At 34.2% G+C, this 12,313-nt stretch overlaps 1 protein-coding gene across 9 annotated transcripts in view; it reads right to left on the reverse strand.

The window, feature by feature from the left end:
* Positions 1-12,067, reverse strand: part of LOC121424266 (integumentary mucin C.1-like) — a 49,837-nt gene extending 37,770 nt beyond the window's left edge. For 4 of the 9 annotated variants that reach the window (XM_041619891.1, XM_041619889.1, XM_041619894.1 and 1 more), the window contains exons 1-2: positions 11,274-12,066; positions 6,111-6,293 (exon numbers count right to left, since the gene is read on the reverse strand). In XM_041619891.1, coding sequence (XP_041475825.1) covers positions 6,111-6,255 — 145 coding nt within the window. In that variant the 5' untranslated portion in view covers positions 6,256-6,293; positions 11,274-12,066. Of the gene's footprint in view, positions 1-6,110; positions 6,294-11,273 lie in introns of all 9 variants that reach the window. The other 5 variants (XM_041619893.1, XM_041619890.1, XM_041619887.1 and 2 more) reach the window with 3 other exon arrangements.
* Between the last annotated feature and the right edge of the window lie 246 nt (positions 12,068-12,313).

Genomic DNA, 12,313 nt, shown 5'->3' on the forward strand with positions numbered 1-12,313 from the left:
TTAAAAACATGCATTTCGTTAGGACATTATTTATTATATTATATAATAGCCAAATAATGACTTTTTTGTTGTTATTTTGTGTTATATGCACTGTAATGTACAAACAATTTTCTGGTACATCGTGTGGTGTGTGTGTGTGTGTACATATAAGAGCTCACATGCAAAAGGGGTTAGGTCAATTTTTCATCAAATTATATTTTTTTATCTCAATGTATAGACTTTTAGTACCTCGATAAGATGATAATAAAGATAGGTTGAAATTCTCATTGAAAAGTGATCTAAAATGGCAAAGAAAAGTCACTTTTTTTCAAAAGGGGTTAGGTCCATTTCAGTTTAGTAGCAAAAGAGGTTAGGTCCACAGAGAATTTTTGGAAAAGAATAATCAAATAAATATGAAGACAGGTAGGTTTCTTTTATACCAAATGTCATGTTCTCATGGTAACGTATCATGAAAAATTAGTTTCCCATGAGAATATTGCAATATGGGAGAATAAAAAAATATTTCCTTATAGTGGACCTAACCCCTTTTGCAAACAAACTATTCTGAAAAGCTCATTTGTCAGAAGGGGTTAGGTCTATATTGTTCATAACTTTTATTGTTTTCTGTCTTAAAACTTCTAAATTTTTTGTCGTTCTGATGAAAACAAAGAAAATTTGAAATTCATATGGAAACGTGAATAAAAGTGGCTAGGAAAAATCACCTTTTTAATCAAAATAGATTGGATTCATTTCAGTTTACTTGCAAAAGGGGTTAGGTCCACAATAATTATTTTTAAAAGAATACATAGAAAAAACTATCTTGAAAGCTAGACATTATTATCATTCAGAACATAACAAAACAGAAGCATCTTTCTTTATGTTTTGGCAAAATTATTTAGGACTTCAGATAGAAATTAATTGGGGCAAAGTCCTGTATTCTAAACTTAGACAAATAAAAGATAACAAGGTTAGAGAATTTAATGTTAAGCTTCTGCATAAAATACTTCCGTCCCAATCAAATTTATTTAAATGGAGTTTTAAAAATGATGATAAATGTAATCTCTGTTTAATTAAGGGAACAATTATACAAGGGGGATTTGTTGGTAGAAGTATTAAACGAAACATATATAAGAGGGGAATTGACAGTTTCTCAAAAACAAGGGACTATCACATTGATAGAGAAGGAAGGAAAAGATGCGTTATATATTAAATATTATAGACCCATTACGTTATTAAATGTAAATTACAAAATATTATCTAAGGTTTTGGCAAGAAGGATCAAACAGGTTTTAAACAAAATAATTCATTATGATCATGTGGGATACATAAAAGACAGAAATACTGGGGAAGCAGTTGGACTAATAGAGGATACATTATTGTACTCTAGATATTACTTGGAGCAAGGACAAGGATTTTTTTATTGCGGCAGATTTTGAAAAAGCTTTTGACTCTGTTTCTCATCAATATTTATGGAAAGCACTCATTTTTGGTTTTGGCGAGTCATTCTGTTCTTGGGTGAAAATACTATATAATGATATAAGTAGTTGTGTTATGAATATAGGGTATTCCATCGGTTACTTTAATGTAGAAGGGGGGGGGGTCAGACAATGTGACCCCTTGTCGCCCTATTTGTTTTTTATTGCAATAGAATTACTGGCACATGAAATAAAAAAAAAGACAAAATCATTGAGGAGATAAGTTTTGGGGAGCATGAAATAAGACATGTATTGTATGCCAATGATATGACAATATTTTTGAAAGACATGAGTTCAATAAAAAGGTTGCATTATATTTGTGAAGAATTTGAAAAAGTCAGTGGCTTAAAGGTAAATAAGGACAAGACACACTTTATGTACATGGGTAAGGAAAATGGAAAAACAAATGACCCTGTATATGTATTTGGCAAATATGTTAGGGAGGTTAAAATTTTATGAGTTATCTTTTCAGTTGATTTTAGATTAAAAGATAATCTGAACTATAAAGGAATATTAAGTAAAATAAAAAAGCTTTTAGGTTGGTGGAAACAACGAGATTTGACTATTATGGGAAGACTACATTTATTGAAAACATATGCATTGAAAAAGTTAAATTGTTTCATCCATCTTTGTTGTCCCCTCATGGGTGTGTATATATAAATTGTGAAATTATATCATTTGATTTTATATGGGGAGGGAAAGATCCTATTAAAAGAAAAATTGTGTATCAGAATTATAATTGTGGTGTGGTTAAAAATTATAAATTTTGAAATATTTGTTAGAACGCAGCGTATAATGTTGGTAAAAAGACTTTTGTATGGAGAAAGAAATCTGGGGTGGAAGTTATTTTTTTTATCATTCCCTAAGTTTAGTTGGAGGAAGGTTAATTTTTCTATGTGATTATGAAATGAAAAAAAGATAAAAAGTAAGTTGAAGATTCCAACGTATTATTTGGAAATGCTAGATGCTTGGCAAGAGATCGATAATTAAAGACATTTTAATGGTTCTAAAAATCCAATCATTTTTAATAATAAGAATATTTGTATAGAAAATAGGATGATATTTGATAAAGATTTATTAGAACGAGGGCTAATTAAGGTGGAACATATCATTGACAAGGGACATGTTAAACCAGTCGCATACTTTTTGAACCTTGGTATGGGAAGTGATCATTTGTTTATGGTAGGTGAAATATATCATGCAATTCCAAGTGATTGGAGAAATTATTTAGGTTCGATACATTTTTGTGAGATAGACTTAATTAACTATAATATAAACTTGCTTCTGTTGGGGAGGGAAATTAGCTTTAAGGAGGTACCATCAAGAAAAATATATGATTATTTCATTAAAGAATTGCAAAAGTCATATGATTTACAGATAAGAGACGGACAAAATAATTATAATTATACAGGGAAAGAAATTGGTGAATGTTTTTTAGACCAAGAATGACATTAATTGGGAGACAGAGGGAATTTCAATTTAAGCTATTGCATGGGGCAATTTACACTAATATTAATTTGTTTAGATTTTGATTTGTTGAAGAAGATCTCTGTTCGTACTGTAAACGGGAAACGGAAACATATTCACATATATTTTTGTCTTGCTTAAAGGTTAAACTGATATGGAAAACTTTGATACAGCGATTTGAATTGGATGAAATAAATGACTTGAATTGGCTGGATATATTTGTTGGTTTGTCAGGCAATACAAATAGAATAAAAAGTTGTAATACTTTAGGTTTTCCCGTCCAATTTCGTCAGAGTTGCATTTTAATTAACTAATAAGTATTCAAAATCGAAGGATTTCCGTAAACCCTCCCCTCTAATGAATGATTTTAATTTATGAAGTATTCAATTTCTGTTGAAATCATTCTTTTAAATTTGATAGAAATTCAATTTAGATCATTTACAACATTCACGACCCAACGTTGTCATTTAATTTCGCACAAACGGAATGGGCGTTCGATTTCGCACCAAATACCATTTTCAATTTCATTTACAGACATATAGATTTGCGCTGTAAACACCCAGATTCAGACAACCTGTTTCTGTGTTTTATTTTTCATATATTCTCTCTTTTTTCAAACTTAATTTTATCTTTTTTTCTTTCTTTTTAAATCTCTTCAATGAGATTTAGTTTATTTTATGCTTTATATTCTCTCATTTTTCAAACTTAATTTCATCTTTTTTTAATTTCTTTTTTAATCTCTTCAGTGAGATTTAGTTTATTTCATGCTTTATATTCTCTCATTGGCAAACTTAATTTCATCTTTTTTAATTTCTTTTTTCTAATCATTCTTTTCAATGACATTTATTTTATTTCATAACTATTTTGGTTAACTTTCAATTGGTTATAAACCATTGTTTAATTATCTCAAAAAGTGGCTGTATCATGTTCTTCATCTTCTTTTTTCATGTTTACATATTGTTATTTATATCAGGTAGGGACAGGGATTTGATACATACATTTGATACATACATGCTTTCTTTTGATCATTCATGAAATTCATCAAAGTCTTTCAGCTTCTTCATCCTTCAATCTGTTGATGAGCCATACAGTATATGGCATATATGTCTGGGAATGGTTGCACCATTGCGTTCACTTAGCTGGTGTAATGGCGTCAATATTCTGCAGAGCAGCCTCTCTAAGGATGTCACCACGCCATTGCTGGAGGTTTACCCCTGCATCCTGAGCTGCCTGTCTGTCTTCAAAACGAAGCTGCCATGCTGGTTATGCCAAAGTCCTCTTGACGCCGGCCTTGAAAGCCGAGTGAGTCATTTCCGTCATGTTGAGGCAAGGGGAATAGGGAGGAAGAAGCTTCGTCTAGATGACGGGGTTAGCTCCATCTGGTAGCTGGGCGCGGACATGAGGTCTTGCGTTATCATATATTATGTAGATAGGGTCGACTGCCAGGAGCATCTGGTCACATTCAGCAACGGTCTCGGCGAGGAATCCCTCAAAGCTCTCTCTGGTCACCGTTCCGAATGCGATTCAGTGGTGGTGGACAAGGCCGATGGCGGAGGAAACCGCGGAGGTCACGTTACAATTGCGACCTCGCTGCAACCAATTGCAACCACCCTCCAGGCCGGAACACCACGTGGAGCTCTCCCGCGTGTACGCCTGGTCCAGAGGTTGTATCATGTTTCATCAATGAAGACACAATGTCCTACGACGCCGTGCTCGAGAAACCACCTGGCATATTCCTGACGCTGGTCAAGAACACAAGGGGTGTTCCTAGCATCTGGGACATCCTCTGCCATTTTCATTGTCCTGGCTATAGTGGATGTAGAGACTACGGGTTTGTTGGGGAGGTTCCGCTCAAGACTCTCCTTCATTTCACGGAGGGTTAGGAGTGGGTTACCATCTATGATATTCTCTAGATGGTTGCGCATATCCATGTCGAGTTTCACATTTCGGGCCCCGCCCCTTGGTAGCTTATGAATCCGTCCCGTGTCAACATACGTCGCCAAAATCGACCTAGCCGTAGATCTATTTATTCCAAGAGTATTGGTAAGTTCTAGGTAATCTTGATGATTATCGAATGCTTCGACCAACCTGGTTCTATCGGTGTTTGAAATGTTCATGTATTCTCCTCGGGCTGCCGCCATACTGTATTCGTCTGTAGGTAGGTATATCGTGGAAGTGGAGCAAAAATAGGGTGTTGCTTCGAGAGCGGTTTGTCAGAGGAATGAGAATTTTTCAATTTGGTAAAGATCCAATGCAAAGTAAATCAAATTTGCATAAGTATTTCAAAACGGGTTGAGAGTACAGGGATCATGTAAAAGCAACAATGAAAAACACTGCCCAGATGCCTTAAACGTTTGCATATTAATTAATTGGTATTCCTTACCACTTGTAAAGACGGTGCCGATACAAATTTAAAAGCATTTCGCGTGCTTTTTTAATTTGATCGCCTTTTTCGCATGTTTAAGGGAGATAATCGAGAAATCGCATGCCTATGAAATTAAATTAAACTTACTGTCTGACAATTTAAATGTTGATCTCATCTGTCATACATATTCATTCCGAATTGAATGATTACTTGGTCAAACCGAATGAACTTATGACGAATTTGGAATGGTAAAATATATATCATCTATATTTAGAAAGGAGGGGGTATAACCAACCATTGACGACATACATAAACTTATTTTAGAATATATTAAGGATCAAGAAAAGAAAATAGCTATTAAAATGGGAAAATTAGGGCGGCACTTGCAAAAATGGGAAACAGTGAAATTATGACAAGGTTAAGTCTGTAAGTCTTGACTTACTTTCAATATATGTAATGCTTTTCCCGTGAGCTTGTTATGTTCAAAATTGTTCATCGGATTGTTAATAAAAATGATTTATTTATGATGAGTGTGAGCAGATCTTCTGGACAGTGGTGTGGTGTGTTGTATGTGTGTTGGGGCGGGGTGGGGGGAGCATTTTTATAATAACTGATTTCCTTGTTTTCTTTTAAGATATATAAGATTCATTATTATATTAAGTTAGTGAAAAAAGTAAAAATATGAAATGTAAAGTATTATATGTGATTTGAAATGTTAAATTGTAATGTTATGTAAATAATTGTTCATGCAATCAGAATAAAAACAGTATTAAAAATATATATACGATTGCATATACAACTATATGTTCATGAGCTAGTGGTACCTGGTATGGAGCATACAATATTCAGATCAATTCCTTTCATCTGTTGAGGGATTGCCATAGGATGACCACGTGGTACCTTCTTCTTCACCAGTTGGATGACGTCATCAGAACCTGGTGCTTTAATTGAAGGACAAGAGATCGCCATAGGGCAAGAGACGTCATTATCTATATAATCCGCAAGAACTGCAAGGAATCAAATAAATGAACATCATATTTATAACTTGATTATTGAGTACGCATATATTTTTTTACTTTTAATGATTTTTCATAAATACGTTATTTACATTGCAATTGATTATGTGGGATTTTATTAAAAAAACACATAGGTTGTTACACATTGATGCATTGACAACCCTTTACAATATTTTATTTTGACCTTTTCATTTCCACTTTATGCGCTATCAGCCAAGGAAAAATTGCATTAATGTGAGTGAAATGACGCCCACCTAACAAGGCACATAAGTTGCTGATAATACTAATAAAAAAGTGATAATGATGATAATAATAGTAATAATAATAGCAATGATATTAATAATAGTAATAATAATGGCTTTATGATAAATAATGATAATAATAGTAATTAAAATGATTTTACTTATAATGCTAAAATATATAACAATAATAAGAATCATAAAGAAAGTAGATAATACACATATAAATATAGCTAATCATATCCTTCAACACTTGTGTCAAACAATAAAATTAAGTATAAACTAAGAAATAATAATTGAAGAGCGTTGGGCACTGATATCATTATAAAAAAATAATAATAAAAAATAACAAAAAGTAAAGTTTATTTTTCATATTTTTTAAACTGTTAGATACGTTACAACATGTCATAAATGGTTTTGAGTTTACAGCACAGTTTGGACAATTATATTGTCTACAATTTTAGTTTTGTTAAGAATGGTTCTTCTATTATCGGGAGACAAAAAACGGGGTATTTTCTTCCAAAAAATATTCTCAAAATGAACTTTCAGAGGTGAGAAGGATAAAATGAAAGTGCTTTACAAGTGGCAAATCATGGCTATGTCCATTATGGGATTCTAGGATTGTCTTACTTTATTGTTGTATTGCATTGTTTATGAATTAATCAAAAACACTCTTGCCAATTATACTGTATCTACCTCTACTCATCCAATTTTAAAATGGTATAACTTTTCTTGATTTACATCCTTGAATGTATTTCTAGTGGTATCCATGTTCGAATGTCCTACCATTAATGTAACTTTCGGTTTATGGAATTATTATTTGAATAAGGCTTACGTGTCCTTGTACGTATAGTGTGGTACGGTATGTCACTGGCACAGTTCCCGTAGGACTTTTGTGCCGATATTGGTTCTTGGTTGTTTGGGCTTCAATAGAGTTCCTTTAGACCAAAAATGATGGGATTCAAATTTTCAGACCCCTCCTGACCTTCGTCAGGATCCTTTTTGGCGCCATATTGGCCTGTACAAAGCCCAATAGGATAATCCATAGTTTTCAACCTTATATCTCACTTTCCTTCGACAATTTTATTTTCAAGTTGTCTGAGGTGTATAAGAATGAATATTTGATGATTTTGTGATGGCTCAGTTTTTTCACTTTTACCATATGGGGGCGGACTTTACGAAAAATGCCCCAAAATTGTAAATATTAGCCCTAAATGTCCTCCCCCCGCATTAGAATTAAGACAAAAGGATTACAAAATGAAATGAATATATTTTGTTATTCAATCCAATAACAGAGCAATATATCACATGTAATTTATATCATTATTGTTGGTCAATTGATGTAAGAATCAACCCCATTTCAAGATTTTATGCAGTGAAAATCTTACTACAACTAAATGGCGCCATAACTTATGATAAGGACTTCCCTTAAAAAATATCGAATTCTAGGCACTGTAATTTTATAAATGAATTTGAAAGCTGGCACATTTCAATAGCAATTATTTTCAATGCCATTTCATAGTATGGGCATTTAATTTGTTTTGATTCTACGGGCGTACTATTCATTTTTTTCCTTACTTAATGTTCAAGTCCACCCCAGAAAAATGTTTATTAGAATAAACAGAAAAAAATCAACATAGCATAACGCTGAAAATTTCATCAAAATCGGATGTAAAATAAGAAAGTTATGAAATTTTAAAGTTTCGCTAATTTTTCACAAAACAGTGGTATGCACAAATCAGTGACATGCAAATGAGTCGGTTGAAGTTGTCCATCACTCACTAATTCTTTTGTTTTTTTATTAATTGAACTATACAATATTTCTCTTTTTTACAGATTTGACACTAAGGACCAACTTGACTGAACCATAATGGTATTTAACAATGCTCATTCCACATGGTCAGGGAGTAATTAATCGTTGTTTCACTTGACAATGAGGAGAAAATTATAATATTTCATGTAATAAAATACAAAAGAAATAATGAGTAGATGATGTCATCAGTCTTCTCATTTGGATACCGACCTGGATGTACATAAAGAACTGTTTTGTGAAAGCAAAACAGTTGTTTATAAAGCAAAACTTTAAATGTCTTAATTTTCTTATTTACATCCGATTTTGATAAAATCGCCAGTGTTATGCTTGTTGGATTTTTCTCGTTTTATTCAAATCAACTTTTTGTTGGGGTGGCCTTAATTTGGTTTCTATTCAAAAGTTTTTAAGGGTGAAGAAGTGGACTCCTGAGTACAGAAATTCAAGATGGCTTCCAAAGATGGAGTATAAAATAGCTGTTGATACTTTAAATGGACATAGCACATTTTATATCAACCTGAGATAGATGGAATTGGTGTCTAGACCATGGTTTCAACGATCAAAATTGGGACAAGTTACAAGGGCAGTCAGTGGTGAAATGAAGTTTGAAATTGCTGTTGCTGCTTGAAAAACCGATAATTTTTTCAATATCCGGGAATATGATCTTTTTTGTGTGTCTGCCATGGTTAAATGGGTCAGATAATACATTAGAACAAGTTACAACATGTACAAGGAGAGTCGTTGGTGAAGTATGTAAAGACGACCGCACACCTTACGATTGGTCTGCGACCCGACTTTAGAATAAAATGTAGTAGAATTTGATGCTAGTATTGAGAATTTGAATATCTTACTGTGTACTGTACTAAATCATCGTACAAATACTTATATGTTCAAAACTGGCCTAGTGGATTAGTCTTCTGACTTTGAAACAGATGGTCGTGGGTTCGAATCCCAGCCATGGCACGATTTCCTTCTGCAAGAAATTTATCCACACTGTGCATGTGAGGTAAAGAAATTTCTTGAATACTTGAGCGCGGAGGCAGCCCATCTAAAGCAGGGGTAATAATAATAGCAGGGACCGCTGGGGAGACCAGTTTTCAGAACTGAAGTGGCTTTCCTAGGTAAATATACCTATATTATTAATATTATCATATTATAACAAGGACAGTCAGTGGTCTATGTCGAAAAATCCAAGATGGCGTCAAGAAATCTGAGTCTGAAGTGACTGTTGTTACTTAAAAATGGATAGGGTTCATTCAAAATCCACCAAGGACATATGATTTTGGTGTCCACTCAATGATTTCATGATTAAAATGATACTTTCGACTGGTTAAAAAGATATGCATTTGTCCATTTTGCCTAAATATCCAAGAAAGTTTTCAAAATGGCATCTAAAACGACTCCTATCACTCAATAATGGTTAGAGTTTATACAATATTCATTTGTGTTGGTGTCTACATGGTAGTATAAAGGGTCATGTAATACATTCGACAAGTAACAAGATATTTAGTTTTCCATTTTGTCAAAAAAATCCATGGTAGATTAAAAATTTCATCAAATGGGTGCTGTTACAGACTCATGAATCAATATCGCATACATTTCAGTGTAGGCACCAAATATTTCTCACAGGTGGATATTGTATGAATGATGTATCCCCTTTTAAGTAACAATAGTAATTTTTAGAACCCATTTTTGGAAGCCAACTTGAATTTAAAGGCAAAATGGATAACCGCATAATAATTGTAACCAGTCCTTAAGTATTTTAACCCTTGAAATACTATTGTAAACACCAAAATAATATCCCCATTTATATGTTTAATGTTCCATATCCACTTTTAAGTAACAACAGTCATTTAAAGAGAAATGCCAGTAGTTGCAGTAAACACTGATTTCACGAGAAAGTTTGTAAAACCAGGCTTTATTGTAAGCATATCATCGAGGATCTAGATCTGGTACAGTTACATAAACTGATCTTTGTGAAATCTTGAAATTTAAACTGAAAAATGTTCACACTGAAGATAACCAACACAGATAGGCACTCGTGGGACAGTGTATTATTATTGCTGGAATAAAGACCCGACGGAAGTGACCAAATCCGCGCTTATTTTGCTGATTTCTCAGCAATTACACAATTTCTTCCAGAATCCTTTGGCACATATTTTTTATTCATGCAAACAGACACTTGGGTGGTCATTATATTAAATTCTGTAAGAAGTCATTTTGAGATCGTTACCAAAACTGGAATTTATCTTTAAGATCTGCACTCTTTTAAAGGAGAATGAAACCTTTGGAACAAGAGAGCTTATGTGAAAACAGAAAAATCAAAGGAACAGATCAACAAAAATTTGAGAAAATCGGACAAATAATGAGAAAGATCCTCACATTGGCAATGCGACAAAGATGTGTGATGTCACTTGTGAACAACTCTCCCCATTGATTTAGTATATATTTCACTTGCTTTTTGTAAATTGCCTCTTTTATCACATCTATCAGTAGATCATGTGTTCTTTCTATAGGAGGGCATGTAATACATCATGGATAAAGAGTTTGTATCACCATTAGAAAAAGCAAAAAGAGACATTTTGAGGGTATTTTATAGTCCATCAAAGGGAAAGTTGTTCACATGTGACATCACATATCCTTGTCGCATTGCCAATGAGAGGATCTCCATAGCATTAGTAATTGCAATATTCAAATGCTCATAATTATCTCATTATTTGTCCGATTTTGCTCAAACTTTCTTTATTCTTATCTTTGAATTTTCTGTTTCGACACAAGCCTACTTGTTCCAAAGGTTTCATTCCCTTTAAGCAATCTTGGATTTTTGGACAAACTTGACACCCAGCTAAACTGATGTATGTTTTGATTCATCCTGGAAAGTTAAATATCGATGGAAAAATAAATCTATTCATCTGGACTTACTTGTTGAAGCAAAGGAAAAGTTTCACGTCCGATCCGGGACGCTTCTTCAGCTCTTCTGATCTGGCGGGAAATCGTTGTTGCCGATTGGCGCCGAAGCACCGTCGATGTTATTGTCTTGGAGACGTCGAGGAATTTTTCGGATTACATCCTGTAATCCGAAAAATTCCTGTGCGGGAATTCGAAAAGACGTCGAGGAAATTAGCGGAATATCGCAACAATTTGAGGTTTAGTCTACGGTGCTTGCAGTCGGATATTATACCACGCAGTTCACGGATCAAAGCCACTGTCAAAGGATTTCGTGCTCATACCATCATTCATAAAGCAGAGAGATCTTTAGTGAACGAACGTATCAGGCAAACAAATTTTACCGTCGACATTTTACACGGGAAACTTGACAAACTAAGGAAACATTTGGTGGAAAGCCTACCACAGGATTTTTATGAACGCGTGGTAAAGTTCACCGAGAATGCGCAGTTGATCATGGCCGTTCTAAGAGTCGTCAAATCAACAAGTTCGCGAGGTAAGTTGATCGAGAAAACCACTCTACAGCAGCGGACAGGGATAAACACTGGAGAAATCGTATGTCCAGTGACATTTTGTTGGAGGAGAACGAAGTTTGGGTGAGAAATCTATCGGACAAACAGCTTAGCAAACCCGAAAAATCTGTGTTAGCTCGCGGTTTAAATTTCGCGGTTGCCCCAGAGGGTATACCGTACGTTGACTACATTACAGCCACCGAGTCCGCGATCAAGAACAATCGTATCAACCAAGATTTTGCCGCGGAAATTCGGGGGGAAAGTTACGGCCACTCTCTCGAATGAAAAAAAAACCACCTCCCAATTTATCGACAGAGGAAACTAGCCGCTCAGTCTTTGACGAAGGACAAGGATATAATCCTCAGTGCAGACAAGGGGAGATGCACAGTGGTTTTGAATAAGACAGATTATGATAGCAAAGTTGGTCTATTGTTACATAACAGTGTTACCTATGAACATGTAAAGCGAGATCCTTCTTCCAGCTTCAAGAAAAGAGTCATTGAA

Source organism: Lytechinus variegatus, chromosome 11, assembly GCF_018143015.1.
Source record: "Lytechinus variegatus isolate NC3 chromosome 11, Lvar_3.0, whole genome shotgun sequence".
Taxonomy (NCBI): domain Eukaryota; kingdom Metazoa; phylum Echinodermata; class Echinoidea; order Temnopleuroida; family Toxopneustidae; genus Lytechinus; species Lytechinus variegatus.